General features: G+C 41.0%; 1 protein-coding gene across 1 annotated transcript; it reads left to right on the top strand.

The window, feature by feature from the left end:
- The first annotated feature begins 255 nt into the window (after window positions 1-255).
- LOC104535141 (COMM domain-containing protein 5-like) lies at window positions 256-15,248 on the top strand. The gene is made up of 7 exons (XM_010192507.1): window positions 256-307; window positions 397-557; window positions 1,681-1,709; window positions 5,325-5,375; window positions 9,352-9,441; window positions 11,261-11,336; window positions 14,738-15,248. The coding sequence occupies exons 1-7, from the start codon at window positions 256-258 to the stop codon at window positions 14,837-14,839; spliced, it is 561 nt and encodes a 186-aa protein (XP_010190809.1). The 3' UTR covers window positions 14,840-15,248.
- Window positions 15,249-15,539: the final 291 nt, after the last annotated feature.

The following is a 15,539-nucleotide window of genomic DNA, read 5'->3' on the forward strand; positions in this document are numbered from 1 at the left end:
ACTCTCTCAGTCCTCTTTTATCCTGTGTATCAGAAGTGTAATTAAGCTGTAAGCAGACTTCTGATGTGAACAACTTTGTTGGTAGAAGCTCAAGTTGGGTTTGTGCTGGTGGATGATGAATTTGTTAATCTTTTTTTATTATTTCACTTCAACAAATTTCAGCAGTGAAAACATCTTCAATTTTACAATGCAAAAGCTTAATCCATTGAAGTTCTCTTGGTAAAGTGCTGTGAGACTGACCCGTGGTGGTGGACGATGGTGGAAGCAACAGTTTCACACCAGGACAAATGTCACTACGTTAAGTCAAGTAAAATCCTAGACATGTTTATGTTAATGTTCATGGTCTCCAGGTCTTCCTTTTTTTAAAGAGATCTTGCTTTGCTTTCTTATTCACAGTCTCTGTTAATGCGTTGGAAGGAAAAGACTGCAAGGAATCTATCAAGCTGATTGCAGAAAGCTCTAATCTCTCGGAAGAACAACTTGCTTTCCTCATTTCTGGCATGTATACCCTTCTCCGAGAGGCATTGAGACTCCCCTTATCAACTTTCAAACAAGAAGTAAGTTCTGGGAGTACTCAGAGCCCTGATAGGTTAAAAGCTGTCGGATGCAAGTTACCATTTACACCCTTTTTGCCAGGGTGGGAAGCTGCACATAAAAATGTTGCTCCAAGTTAAAGTGGTTGGAAGAAACTGTTAAAAATCCAGAGCTTATCATTTCACTCGTTGGGTAGATTTACAGTGACCTTTTTGGAAGCGTACTTAAGCTTTGGGAAAGAGATTCCTGTATCTTTTTCTGCTTCAGCATCTCGTTTACTGTGCATGTTTGTTTTCACTCTTAAATTAAAAACCCTAAAAGAAACCTTTGCAAAGTGTTATTTCGCTGGCATCAACTCTCTCTTACCCTGTGTGTTCACACATACTGCTCGTTTTGTCCACACTTACAATGTCTCATATTTGTTTGCCTGCCTTTCTTCATACTTCTGCCTTAGAAGAAGGAAGGCCTTATGGCCAGAACAATATAGTGGAAACTGGGAGATGGTGCTTTTTCTGTTAATGCTATGGATGTGTTGTGCAAATATGTATACATCTGCCACATTCCCAGCCTCTTCTATTCCTTCTTCATGGCTATTTTCTTTCCTTTTTCATGTTACTTTACCTTACATTTTTTTATTTTCTCATTCTGTTTTTATCTGGTCTTCTGGCACCTCTCTTGTTTAAGATACTGGTTTCATGTTTGCCCACCTGTACTGGGAAAGTTCATGTATTGCAGGACACATAGTGAAAGTATGCTTTTAGTATTCAGAGCTTATATTTTGCCGCTTCCCTTCTGTTGTCGTAGTTTAAATGAGTTACTGCAAAACATATTTGAGAATAAGGGCACATAATTACTCTAAAAGAAGAATATGTTATGGATAGCTATGTAAAAGAAATGGCGGGGATATTATCTTCCAAAATAAAGGCTTCCAAGAGATTTAGGTCTTTAAAATTAATTTCTCACAACTTGATTGAAGACTTCTGGAAATTCTTCTCAATATGTAACCTGTCATTTCAAGACTACTGGCAATCGAGACTAAAACTTCTGCAGAAGGATACCAAACAAGTAATCACTATTAATTCACTAGGCAAGAAATGATCTTTCAAGACTACATCCTGTAAAATTTCACCTTCCTTGTCTTTCTAGGTTTTTAAGGAAGACCTAAAGGAGCTCAGGTATGCCTGTTTTTTAATGTGTTTTTTCATAACTTTTATGTAACTGCTTCCTCAAATCAACTTTTTTACACAGCAAAGTTGGTATAAAAATTACCTGTAAATAACACATAATACATCTGTTGCCAAATGTCATGTGAAGCCAGAGGAACAAAGCAGGTGTTGTGTTAAGACTTGATTTAGCACAGAGCACGAGCAGTAAATTTCACGTGCTGGGGAGACTGGTCTAATTTAGTCCGTAATGTAGGTTATGCAAATGTGAGTGACCTCCTCTCTGCCATCCCCGCCTTGCCCTGCAATACTTTTTAACATGTTTAGTAAGACAGCGGTAACATTTCTGAAGTTAAGAAACTGCCCTACATTTTTTCTTCTCTGAAAGGCCAATGATAAAATGCTCATTAAATCCCACCACCTTGTTCAGTTACGATCTCTTCTGCTCATGACCCAAGAAAGCATAACACTTGTTACAGACCTAGTCAAAACCATCCGTTCTAGTCTGTTCAGGGTGTCTCTGAACAGAAGTTCATATCCTAAAAGCTAGACATCAGATACTAATAATCTTTATAGGTTTTCCCTTATATCCATATTCAGTAGCAATGAGCAAATAACAGCAGTTGATGTTTTCATCTATAGAGAAAGCTCTGCACCAAGGCCCAGTTATTTTAGAATGCCAATTTCCCATAATCTTAGCATTCTAATTGCTACCTAGGAGAAATAGTTATGTTTCTTATTCTGTCTTTTTTCATCCTTATTTGCCCATTAACCTGTACATTGGCTTTCTCCTCAGACTCTGTTCTGCAGAGTCATAAGCGTAGTTTCCTGTATGAGCAACTTCAGGCAAATTAAAGCTGCAGATTTAGACATGTAATCAGTGAAAGGTGTAATTGAGGCCATGATGAGAGGTGCCTTGCTAGTTGATACAATTTAGTCTGCAGCTCAGTGCTGGAGTTTGGCCTGCCTTTTGTCCTGTGAGCTAAAACACGAGCTGCTTCCTCTGCCACATCATGGAGTTCACGCCCAGGTTAAAGTAGGTCAGTAAGAAACTGATGAATTGCTTTTGACCCAGAGGGAGTCGGGGTTTTTTTGAGGTGCACACAGAAGGTGTTCAGTGTGATTAAGGAATAATGAAGAGCCCCAAAAGGTCCATGCCAAGTTCTCTGGGGGTGGGTGAATATTCCTCTCTTGAGCAATGAAGAAAGTTGATGTACAGGAGTGCCAGAAGTCGCTGGCTGGGCTGGCTGTGTACACTGGCTGTATCCTAGGCCCCTGTCCCTGTCATTGGACCTTACTTCAATGCCTTACACTTTTGTAGTTGGCTTTTATTTTCCCTCACTTTGTGGATTATTCACGGAGCTATGAAGATACTTTTCAGTCTTGATGATCTTTATATCTTGATAGCATCTTTAGCATCTTTGATTCCTATGAGAAATGTCATTTCCTATGTTGCCCAATGTTCTTGGGTTTGGAGATGAAATACCTGCTCATTTTTAAGGCATCTACTAATTACATTCAGACACTTATCCTTCTGCAGTGACTCCTTTTGGGTCATCCTGTGATCATGTGCGTGAAGAACATATGTAATTGGTTGTTCAGCAATGTCTTGGCATTACTGACACCCTGTGTTTGGGCAGGTATTTTGCATTTTAAGGCAGAGAAATTGTTTATTTCCCTTTTTTTGCTGTGTTGTCTTTTAAAAGATTTGAGCTCTGAGCCAGGTTTCCTTTTTTCACCTCTCCTACATTCTATCTTGTTTCCTTCAGTGAAGCTGAAGATTGGACTAATTCCACCCATATAAAGTCTTACAGTTCTCAATTTCCTGGAGATGCAGCTGGTCTTGGCTTCAAGTTTTGGTGGAGAGAGAGACTTGGAGACATCCCCACTTCTGATTAATCAGATCAATACTACTGGTTTCACAGAGTGGCCATTCTATATCCCCTGTTCCTTGGCCTGACTAGCTAAGCCAGTGAGAATAAATTCACTTTAAATTGTAGGTGCTATTTTTCCCTCCCTTCTCAGGTGGTTTAATAACTTTATGGTTCAGGCCAATAGCATGGGATTGAGACATCTTCACACCTTCTTTCTTGCCCTTTGAGTGCCTTCCATAGAATGTTCCTTTGAAAACTGATTGCCATCTGTAGCTCAGGCCTGAGCTGTGCTGTGTTCTGTGTCTGATCTGCTTAGTGTGTGACTGGCCTTGTGTAAGCTGCTTGAGCCAGGAACAGAATTTTCAGCAAAATCATTAACTGTACAGCAAAATGAAAGCTCAAAAGGTAGCATTAATGCTATTGTTTTAGTAACGCTTGCTCTTACAATTGAGCAAGTATTGCAATAGATATCATAATAATCATACCACAACCCCTTGTCTCCAGCTATTCCACTACGTACAGAGGATATTCGGTCACCATCAGATTGGGTTAAGTGGTACACTTGCACAGAAAGTATAAGTAATAGTTGCAGAAATAGATTCTTGTCTCTTCTGAAAGACAGACAGACACATGCAGCCAAAAAAGCACTTGCTAGTCCCTCCTCCTCACCTCCCAGCTTGTCTCAGTTAACTGCCTTGCTAAGATGAATTCAGTTTTATCCAAGCGCCATTTAAAAATGCGTTTTAACCCCCCTTCTTCCATTAAGAATTCAACCTCTAATAACTGCTGTTTCATCTTCCTACTGTGTGAGTTGATGAGTTGTTTTTTCTGCCATCATTAGACACTGTAAGCCCTTTAGGACAGATAACTTCCTTGTCTGCTTTGATTTTTCTTTGATACACCACTGTGTATCTCATGCCACTGGTGAGTAATGTCTCTGGGCACTGATTCATGTTGAGTGCTGGATTGAACAGTGGCAGCAAAAGTAGTTACTTCTCCCACTTGTCCAACCTGTCTCTCTGTAGGAGGTTACTGTCCCTCTGGCAAAGGCAGCTGAGTGGATAGTGTTTGCTCTGCGGTCTTTGCAATTCACAGCCTGATATATTGACCTGAAAACCCACAGCAGTTTGTTTGTAAGACAACAACAGTGTTGGAGGAGTGGTAAGGTAGTGGAGAGGCGTAGGGTGGACGGAGTGTGAGTTAGCCTATTCGACCAGTTCTTATGGTCCCCATCAAATTTATGCTTGTCCTCCCCATGCTATATATGCTCCTTTTGTAAGTAATCTTAGCTACAAGGGCATCTGTTTTCACTTTTGAGGGAGCAGTTCATGCTGTCTCCTTTTCATTAAGCTTCAGGTGAAAGTGCAGTGAGATGTGTAGGTTAGGGATTTTTGAAAGCATGCATTGCTGGCCTGCCTTGTCAGAGCCATCAGTAGGGCTTTTCTTGACTTACTGAGAGAAGTTAAGCAAATACTGGGTTCTTTTGAAACTCACTGTTGCCATACTAGGTAGGACAGGAAAATGCAATAGGTTTTTAGGGTCCTTGATATAAAAACAGGCTGTCCTTCTGAGAGCCTAGACTGAATCAACGCTGAAGTGGTTACGTAAGAGCTGATGGCAATTTTAAGCAATGGAGGGTGGAAAATGTTGACACATTTTTTGTGTTCTATAATAGATTTTTTTTTTGCTAGCTAAGGCCATATATTTGTGGTTACAAAACACTTAACTGTTTTGTATTGCTCTTCTCTTCAAGGATACCAGAAGACTTCATTGCGGACTTTTCCAGCATAGTCTTTGGTAACAGGTTAGTATCTTCATGCATCGTGCATTGTGCAACCAGCAGTGCTGCACAGAGCTCTGCTGACAAAAATCTCGGGCCCGTTGAGGGAACAGCAAAATTCTCAAAATTTATGGGAACGAGCTTTGTCCCATTATTCTGATTCAACATTACACGATGTCCATCATGCCTGGCTGTATGTGCAGTGTGTAGCCTTTGTGCCAATTTTCAGTTTTTCTGTTACCGCCACCCATCAGTTTTTATAAAGTTCTGTAGCCTCTGTAAGGTGCATCAATACATAGAGATGAAAAATGCATTGCATAATTAAGCATTTTAATCGTCATTATCATTGCAAGTTAGAGCAAAAGTGAAAGGCTTGCTTTGTTGAGAGGCAAGCTACCTATGCCTTTTATGTGCTGGGAAGCCTTCTCAGATAGCATTTAATCAGGTCTTAATGTACAGTTGAATTGGGAATTTACACTGACAGTGACTTGATGACATGTATGAGATACCAAGTGCTCTGCTGGCTGTAATTTGTTTTCTAAGCAGTGTACCTCAGTACCTCCAGAAGAAGTACTAAATCAAGAACTTTTTCATAGCCTGTCTCTTTTGTCTGTTCTAGGGATTCCTTTCTCCTATGTAGTTCTTTGCTCAACCATATTTAGCTTATTCTACATCCAGAAATTGCTTGAACTTTTTGCATATGCAAAACTTTCCTCCTTTAAATTTGAGGTCGCTTAGCACATAACATCACTAACCCAACACTGCTCTAGATATTCTGCATGGAATCCTGATAACCATAGTTGTGGTATTTCAGTTACCCTCACAAGGGTCTGAATGCTGCTACCAGAGATCTTGGCTTAAAGCTAAAGGTTCTTGGAGTAAAAATAAATTCAGCCTTCTTATCTTTTCTTTGCTCTTCTGTTTGAATTATAGGTGTTAAGAATGCAAAATTCATGGTTGCAAAGTGGAAATATTGTTTGCAGTGGAGAAAGAGGATAAATTTAGATGTCATTTGAAGCATGCATGATTGTCTGTTTTCTACTGTGAAATCACGATGCTGGAAAATTTAGCTTTTTCTCATTTCGAAAGCTGTGATTATCCAGTGTAATCATGCTCTGTGTTTTGAGACCAGAGAAGAGCACCTCAGACTTGATTTCTAGACAGATCTGCTTTTATAATCTTAAATGTAACACTGAATCATACATATGCTTATAGAGTTGTAAATATATGTGATTGTGATGGTAAGACAAGTATTAGCATCAAAAATTCAGTCTGAGCTAGATAACCTAGAAAAATCCATTTTTAATACTTTTCTTGGCAGCTTATCCTGTTTTTGATATTTTCTTCACTAAACAACAGCTCTGAAGTACTGGAGATTTGACATTTGTATTTGTGTCCCCACAGTTCCATCAAGCTATATAGACTGAAAGGAAAGAAAAACACGCCACACTGCTGCCATCAAATAACTGCTTGAAATTAAAACTGTGTTTTGTTTGTTTGTTTGTTTGTTTTAAGGGAAAGGATAACCCTAACTTCCTCATCTCTGAATGTTTATAATAAATGTACCGCATATTTTTTAAAGTAGTGTAGCTTTAGCTTCTACCAGGAAGGTGTGTTCTGTGTGCCATTTGTCAGCATGTCACACATACCAGTTTACTCCTTCTCCCTGTTCAGTGGCCTGCTAGGCATGTGATGTTATGTGCATCGGAAACCATCCAGAATTTGTCTTTGGTTCCGATATTGTTAGATCAGCTGCTGCCACAAATCAACTAAACTTTCATTTTTGAGTGCTCTTCCGTGGTATCATCTGGCAGATGGTATTCTTCTTGTCAGGTGTATCCTCTCCATGTGTAATTTGGATGGTCTCTAGCTGATGCAGTGTGCTTTATTTGTTCTCACTTCTGCCTTCTGCGCTATGTGCTGACAGTATATTGCAGCTGCTGACACAGAGTGTTTACAAAATGTAGTTATAGTCTATCGATTTTGGATACAGGATCCATTGATCTTTTCTGCTCCATTTTGCTATTCCTCTTAGAAATCAATGGCTTGATTAATGGCCTGTATAATTTCTGCAGGTATGTTGGCTACTACGCACATTCTGTCATCCTACCAGGATTCTTGCAGTTCCAGTTGTGGTCTTATCCAAACTGGGAAGGAGCTGACAGAAGCTTAAACTAAGCTATAAAGGCCGTGACTCCTTCTGAGGCAATGGTGCTGAAGTGCAGTTCTGACCAGAACTAAAGCTTTGTGGTCTGAACACAGAAATGCCACAGCTTAACAATATTCAGAAGCTTCAGTGTTTGGGCATTGCTGACATTTCCCACTGCACTAACTAGAACATCTTCCTGTTTTCTGCTCTTTCTTCCTCTCAAATGCTGGGGCTGCGCTGAATAGACTATCTTCCATTGATGGGAGCTAGCATGTCTTAAGGAAGCGGTAGCAGTGTGGCTATTTTTAGGCATTCCCCAAATTAAGGAATACTCTATCAGCAGCTCGCCACTGAGAGAAAGGCCTGTTCTTACTGTCTAATCCTGCTAATGACCATTGTAGACTCCAGCTCCTCATGGTTGCACCCAGCTGTGATGACCTACTTCCTATCCAGTAGTTGACAGCTGATCTGTTTTTTTCTGCTCATTCCTTTACCGTACTATTAGGAATATGTGTCAGTTCTGACACCACCCAACCCCTCCCACCACCCCAAAAGCAACAAATTCTTTCTTATATTGCCTTTGCTAAATGCAAGAGTATTGGAGGAGCTGCACCTGTCAGTTCTGTGCACCTTATCAAGTCATTAATCTTCCTGGGCAGTTTCTAAAGGCACCAGCCAACTTGCACACAGCAATCTGAGTAGGGATGTTAGACTATCATTCCTGCAGTCCTTGATTTGTTTGAGAGGATTCCTTTCTGATGTAAAGTCTGTAATTAGATTATGTCTAGCACCATGGATAAAGGATGTAACATTTCTTATCCTGCCTTTAGTGGAAGTACTGGAGTAGCTTTGAAATGAACCATAAATAACTTCCAGAGACTTGGGATACTTAACAAAATAAAAAAAATAAAAAAAAAGGTAAGTAACTTGAAGTCCAGACTAGGTCCTGAATGGACCAGCTCAGTGACCTCATTCTGAAGCTGTTTCTGCATGTATATCTAAAAACGGGTGGCTGTTATGTCTTTGTATCAGATTTGGCTTGTTTACTTACTCAGAGCTTAAGATGCTGTTAAAATTTTAACGACTGTCAACCATCTGAGGTTTAATCGCTGTCAACCGTATTTCCTCACTGAAATGTACTGAGGCTTGATCAGTCTGCTTCTTCCTGCAATATGAGAAATAAATGAAGTCCGTGGCTTCTTACACATTGGACTAGACAAAAATCGTGCAGGTTGTGCTGGGGTTGGCAGTGAACATTACGGAAGGAACTTGGAGTTTGTAAATCATGTTGGATTAGCAAGAATCACTGAATTTCTTCTTTTTTTTAAAGTGTGCTTCAAAGTACACCCTAGTATTATTATATTTTAAAACACTGCTGCTTGCTAATACTAGCTGCTTTCTGCTGAAGGAGCACAGTTACCTTAGTCCAACTTTTTTTCTCAAGTCATCTGTCTTATTTCTGCTTGCTTGTTCCTGTTGGATCTACTTGAAGGTAAAGGTATATTTGCAGCTGCCTTTCTGTGCCTCACAGTCGCATATAATTGGAATAATAGATATGCCAGCCACCACAATGACTCTTACTAAACCTCATAGTGACATCAGTTTACTGTAATTACACAGAGTCTCTTTTCTTTTTAATGTGGACCACAGTTAAGCATAGGAAAAGTGAGTAATGTGAGCACAGCTGCCTATTGCACAAAACCTCAACTCATTCAGACCTCTCTAAATGATAGATGTAGAAGAGAAACACGTTCCAGACAGGTTTGTTCTGAGGAATCTTGTTTTCTCTTTAGAGTGTTGTTTCTTTTCTGAATTTGCATTTCAGTCTGCCATTTCTGATTTACTCTGTAGGCGTCCTGCTTCTGAAGCGCTTATACAAAGAAGTAGGCTGCCAAGTGTCCAGGACTTCAAGTGGAGGGTGGACGTAGCTATATCCACAAGGTATAAAAGAGAATCCTGTATGACCCTAGAAATTACTTTGCCTAAGGTTAAGCCGACTTCTTGTGCTGTTTAAAAATGTTAACAGTGTTAAAATGTGTCTTGCTGTTAGGTATTGGCACGTAGTGTTCAATGGTACGATACAGAGAGGATTTGCTGAACGGTGTAGAAGTTGGTTTATATACAGGTTACTGCTGTTAAAATGGACGTGCCAAAAGGCTGCTGCCTTCGTCTTCTGCTGATGATGCTTTTTAGCCTCCTTATTTGTTTTGATCTCTAAAAGCTCTGCACTAGAAACCTTTCAGTCAAAGTCTGAGTCTCTCTTTCAGTGTTTTAAAACTTAATGGAGCTGATACATCTCCACAGGACCTCAGAGGTCATGGAACAGATTAGATGGCTTGAACCTCACGCAGCCAGCCAGGTTTTCAATTTCACTGGAGCAGAGGCAGGAAATGGTCTAATCAAGTAGACTCCCATTTATATGTTGCACATATTAAATAAAAATACTTTCCATCACCTGTACAGTCTGCTGTAGATTCTACAAAGAGAGGCTTCAGAACAGCACCTTTACACTGCCATAGTTATGCAATTGGCCATTGATCTACCTCCTAGTTTCTTTCACAAAACAAGAGTAAAGGCCTTTGTGATCACCCTGTCTGTACCTGCAGTGAAGAGCTTCTTGCCATCTGCCACAGCAGAGGCAGCTGGGGAATGGATCTCTGGCTAGAGCCAGAAGGAAACAGAAACCTGTTTTCTGTGCCATTCCTGGTCTTTGGTTCTAACCCAGATGGAACCAGGTGAAAGAAATTGGAAAATGATCCCGTATTTGTCAGTAGCATAAATTGTTAGCATGAGTGGCTTAATACTGCATTCATGAATGCCTGCATCTGAGGGAGAGTGCAGTCTCATTACTGCCATAGTTGAGAGGCTTGTAGGTAACCAGGGACAGTCTTCCTGAAGCCAAGAAAAAAGCTCCTGAGTGAAAATTGTAATGGCCACAAGCTGCTGGTTCAGGTGACTCTCAGATGAGCAGTGCTGTAAGGTATCACTATGCAGAAAAAATACGTACCTATAAGAGAGCAGAATGTACAGGTAAACACCCTTAGGCTCAATGCTTGCAAGCTGCAGGCAAATCCTATGATTTGTTTTCCAAACAGCACAGGAGCAACACGTTATCCTTTTCTATTTTGCTTCCTCTTATTTTCCTTTCCACTCAGCCTCCCCTTGGGAATTCTTGTTTATCATCCAGCAACAGCCTCTGCGAAGAGGCATGGCTTCTGGCTGTAACGCCTGTCAGTACCTGAGCAGGCTCTGGCAACATCAGTTGGTGAACGCTGCACAAGAATGACTCATTTCCCCTCTTTGGGTCATCAAATGATGTAACAACCCACATATTTAGGATGAAAACTTGGAGAGCTTGATGCCCCAGATGAGATGGCAGTTGAAAGTATGAAGGGATGGAAAGGATTTATGCAACATGATAAACTGCCTAATAAAACTGTGCATTATTACTAGCAGTACTTGGTCAGCTCTTATCCCTATCATAATTCCACTAAACTGATTAATATATAAAATGAAAATGCTCCTAAACTTCCAGTTACTACACTAATAAAAAAATTTTAGCCTCAATACTGAGGTAAATTGGACAAGACTCCTCTATGTGTATGAGTTTCCAACCAGCCAGGTACAGGACTCTGTGATTGAAATTACTCATGTTCTATGTAAAGCCTACATGAACATCTTAAATTGTTAATGTGCAATGCTATGCTCATCGCGCTGCTGATGTCTATTGTTGTAATACTAATAATGTAAATAATTTCAGTTCACTGGCCCGTGCACTTCAACCATCCATTCTAATGATGCTGAAGCTTTCAGATGGGACAGCTCATCGCTTTGAAGTAAGTCTGATTGCCGTAATAAATAAAAAAGAAACCACTTGAAGTTCTTTTTAGAAAGTTGAATTACTATTTTAAATATTAAAGCTTTTGTAAACAGTGCATTATCATTGGTTGGTTTGCTTTGAAATGCTTCACGTTCAGTTTAGCTGCATACAATATGTAGTGAAACGCCAATGAAAATCATTTCATACCTTGTTCCAACACACATTTTGCTGAAACCTCATTTGTTAGAAGAATATTAATTATTCCAAAGCACTGTTGCATAATATCTGGTTTGATTAAAGATTATGGTTTTGTTATCGACTGTAACCTTCAGACCCGATGATGGTTCTTGAGGGAAGGAAAATTACTGGGGTAGTTTATATAATGTATGATACACTTCTAAACCTCCTACATTTGGTAGAGAATGGTAACATTCTCTTCTGTGGCAGAGGTAGTTTTAGTCTCTTCAGTGTGGTTTTTGCTGCTAGGAAAAAAAAACAACAAACAACCTCTTTGGTTTTTACCCCAGAATTAGTCAGTGGCAGTGTTTATGACGCCGCACGTAAAGGCTTGCCAGAAGATGGCATAGACTCTTCCATATTTTTAACCTTTAAAAAGGAATGTTATTTGTTCTATAAATAACATGGTGGTGCATACAGGAATTCAGTGCACAGCAGGCATTGTTACATCTGAACTGTGTAAAGCTTTTGGCTTCAGTTCATGTGTTAGTAGTAGTCTGGAGGAAGCACCAAAGCAGGGCTGAGATGGACTGATTTTACTGTTACAATGCTTCACAAGAAGGCAGCTGTTGAGGAAGGCACAAATTCTGTGCTACACTGCAAAGTATTGGAAGTGTCACTTCACAGAAGATCAAAGTCGCCCCTCTATGGACAGTCCAGCTCAGAGCATTCCATACACTCTGAGGTCTTCCCTAGAACTTAAATAATGCCAGGGGTTTCAGGTTAACCTTTTTCAGCAGGGTAAATTTCACTTATGAGAATAAAAACGAGGGAACAGAGTGCACTGTCAGCAAGTTTGCTGACGACACAAAACAGAGGAGCGGCTGACACTCCAGAGGCTGTGCTGCCATTCAGTGAGACCTGGACAGGCTGGAGAGTTGGCTGGGGAAAAATTTAATGAAATCCAACAAGGGCAAGTGTAGGGTCTTGCATCTGGGGAAGAACAACCCCATGTACCAGTATAGGTTGGGGACTGACCTGTTGGGGAGTAGCACAGCAGAAAGGGACCTGAGGTGTTGGTAGACAGCAATGCCCTTGAGCCAAGAAGACCAACGCCATCCTGGAGTGGATGAGAAGGGGTGGTTGTAGGGCAGAGAGGTTCTCCTGCCCCTCTGCTCTGCCCTGCTCACACCACAGCTGCAATCTTGTGTCCAGTGCTGGGCCCTCAGCTCAAGAAGGACAGGAACTGCTTGAAAGAGCCCAGCAGGGCCACAAAGTGATGGAGGGAGTGGAGCATCTCCTGCTGAGGAGCGGCTGAGGGAGCTGGGGCTCTTGAGCTTGGAGCAGAGGAGACTGAGGGGTGCCCTCATTCCTGGGGATCCATTGGGAAAGGGCAGTGTCAGGAGGAAGGAGCCAGGCTCTGCTCAGTGATGTCCAATGCCAGGACAAGGGGCAATGGTCCCAAGCTGAAGCACAGGAGGTTCAAGCTGAAGATGAGGCCAAACTTTGTCAGGGTGAGGGCACAGAGCATGGCCCAGGCTGCCCAGAGAGGTTGTGGAGTGTCCTTGTGTGGAGACACCCAAAGCCCTGGCCGTGTTCCTGTGTGACTGCTCTGGTGATCCTGCTCTGGCAGGGGTTGCACTGGGGGAGCTTTCCAGGTCCCTGCCAGCTCCTAGCATTCTGTGATTCTGTAAAACTAGTATATATTCTTTCCTGTTTAGATTTTGGGCTTTATTTCCTGGTGTATAACGTGAAGTCTTGCTCTTGGTGGCATTGTTCCTAGTTGGTTTGGTTTCGGGTTTGATTTTGGTTGGTTGGTTTTTTAAGTCTGTGGAAGACCCTTTGCTATTCTGCAGTGGAGATGTGTTGATGTGCCTCTCCAGTACATGCAGAAGTGCAGATATCTGATAGCAAACAATGTGCTGCTTTTTGAATCTCCCCATTGTTGCTGCTTAGATCTGAATGCCAAAGATCTGGCTGCAAATGATTTTTGTAACTGTTGAGTGGTCTTCCTGCAGTTAGTAGCTTCTTTAGACAAACCTGTGTTTTGGTTCAAGGTACCATATGCAAACAAATATAGTCCTCATCTCTTCAGTTTCCTTTCATTCAGACATGTTCAGAATGTTCTGCTGACTAACAGGGCTTATGTAAGATGATAAGTCCAGAAGATAATTCTGTTATGAGCAGTGTTTGGATGTGTGTGCCACAGGGAGGAGTTGCACCCTTTGGTCTCTTGGGATTGGTTTGTTGGGTTTTTTTTAATCACAGCATGATACCTGACAATGAAGATTTCTTTTTTTTCAAAGCAGTGGGAATCGCAGCATTTTGAGTGGTGGTGTGTATATGTCAGAAGTAAAAAGGACACGATGCCTTTTTATGCATTTCTGATGCATATGGAAAATGCAAATCAGATGTTGGATTCCTCTCACGTAATTGGTATTTGTGCTACCGTAGGCAGAAGGATGACATGGGACTCTGTCAGAGCTGTGTGTCTTCAGCGTAGTCAAGGAAGTAGAGTAAATTAGGCAGTGCTCTGCAGAGCAGCCTGGGACTAGCCTGGCTGCTGCTGGTACTCGTGTGAGCGAATGCATTTGTGCACTGCACTAACGTTGATCTGTGTCACCCAGTCTGTGCCTGTGGTTCTCTGCCCTAACAGACTTCCATCCATTTGGCTTCTCAGGCTTGAAATGGTAAAGGAAGGTCCATGAGTCTCCTGCACAGTTGAAGGTGCTTTGTATACTTAAATGAAAATCTGTTGCTTTCCAAGTACAGACAGTGCCCGGTCTACTTTTGAGTTTGCTGCCAAGTCTCTTGCTTTGAGGCTCAGTTCCTTTCTTCTGAAAGTTTGGACAAGCACAATATCTGGAATTTGTTGCTGGAGAATTCTGTGGGCTCCGTGACCTCCCAGGTGTCTTTATATTTCCTCATAATCCATGACTTTCTTACTTCACCGCAGCAGGCATCAGTTTACATTCTGGAGCACTTTCTCACATCGGGCAGCATAGAAATGTACTACATAGCTGGCATTTCTGCTTTTTCCCGCTCTCCTCTCCTTTTTCACCCAGATGGTTTAGTTGAATTAACTGAATTTTATTAACCTCAAATCCTTTGTTCGAAGTCTAAAACAAGAAAATGAAACAACAACAACAACAACCACCAAACCACAATGGTGTTTTAAGAGAGACTGGGCTGACGTTGTGGAATAGTTCCATGTTTCCTAACCAGAATGTTCTGTTTCAGGTGCCAGTTGCGAAGTTTCAGGAACTGAGATACAATGTTGCCCTTATACTGAAGGAAATCAATGATCTGGAGAAGAAGAGCATCCTGAAGATCCAGGACTAAGCACTTTTAAAGCCGGTGTTCATAGAACAGATCTGGACACCTCAGCGTGTTTTGCGAATGGCAAAGCAGGGGACCATCACCACTTTGCCTGTCTGAGCTGCAATGTGGCATTTATGATCTCTGCTGTAAATACTTTTTCTATTCAAGTGTTAAAAGCACAAGCTCTTTTCGTAAGACTTAGGAAAAACAAAATATATATCTATGAAAACGTATAATGCTGTTTGCGAGCATTTTTGCATGATTCATCAAAACATTTTTTTAAATAACTGTCTTAATAGATGTAAGTGCAATTTATTTCTGATTATGATTCATCACTCTTAATTATTTCTGAAAACCTGCTACCGGAAGCCCCATCAGTGTGTATCATAAGAAAGCTCTGCAATATCTCAAATCAAAAATAAAACAAACCACTCCTGCACTATAGGATGACAAATTAACTTGAGTTTTGCATATGTAAAATTGCTGTCTGACTTTCACTAAGTGACTGAAGTATAGCTATGGATATTTAAAGATATTTATTTTACTGAAGAAAATTGGAAGATTGCGAATCAGGGAACAAGGATCAACTGAGCTTCCAGAACTAATTCCATGGAGTTGCTAAGTGGAAAGGTGCAATCTAAGTCTTTATCTGGTTGATCAGAATGGGCTGAATAGCAGTAATCTCATAGATTTCTACCTGGAGCTGCCTGCCTCTTGTTGT

This window comes from Mesitornis unicolor, unplaced genomic scaffold (genome assembly GCF_000695765.1).
Source record: "Mesitornis unicolor isolate BGI_N332 unplaced genomic scaffold, ASM69576v1 scaffold30479, whole genome shotgun sequence".
NCBI lineage: Eukaryota > Metazoa > Chordata > Aves > Mesitornithiformes > Mesitornithidae > Mesitornis > Mesitornis unicolor.

Bases quoted from the DNA above. Each gene is read 5' to 3' on its own strand.
- LOC104535141 (XM_010192507.1), top strand. From the start codon at position 256: ATGGTGGAAGCAACAGTTTCACACCAGGACAAATGTCACTACGTTAAG. The intron at 558-1,680 runs GTAAGTTCTGGG...TTGTCTTTCTAG, and splicing joins TATCAACTTTCAAACAAGAA to GTTTTTAAGGAAGACCTAAA. The intron at 1,710-5,324 runs GTATGCCTGTTT...CTTCTCTTCAAG, and splicing joins GAAGACCTAAAGGAGCTCAG to GATACCAGAAGACTTCATTG.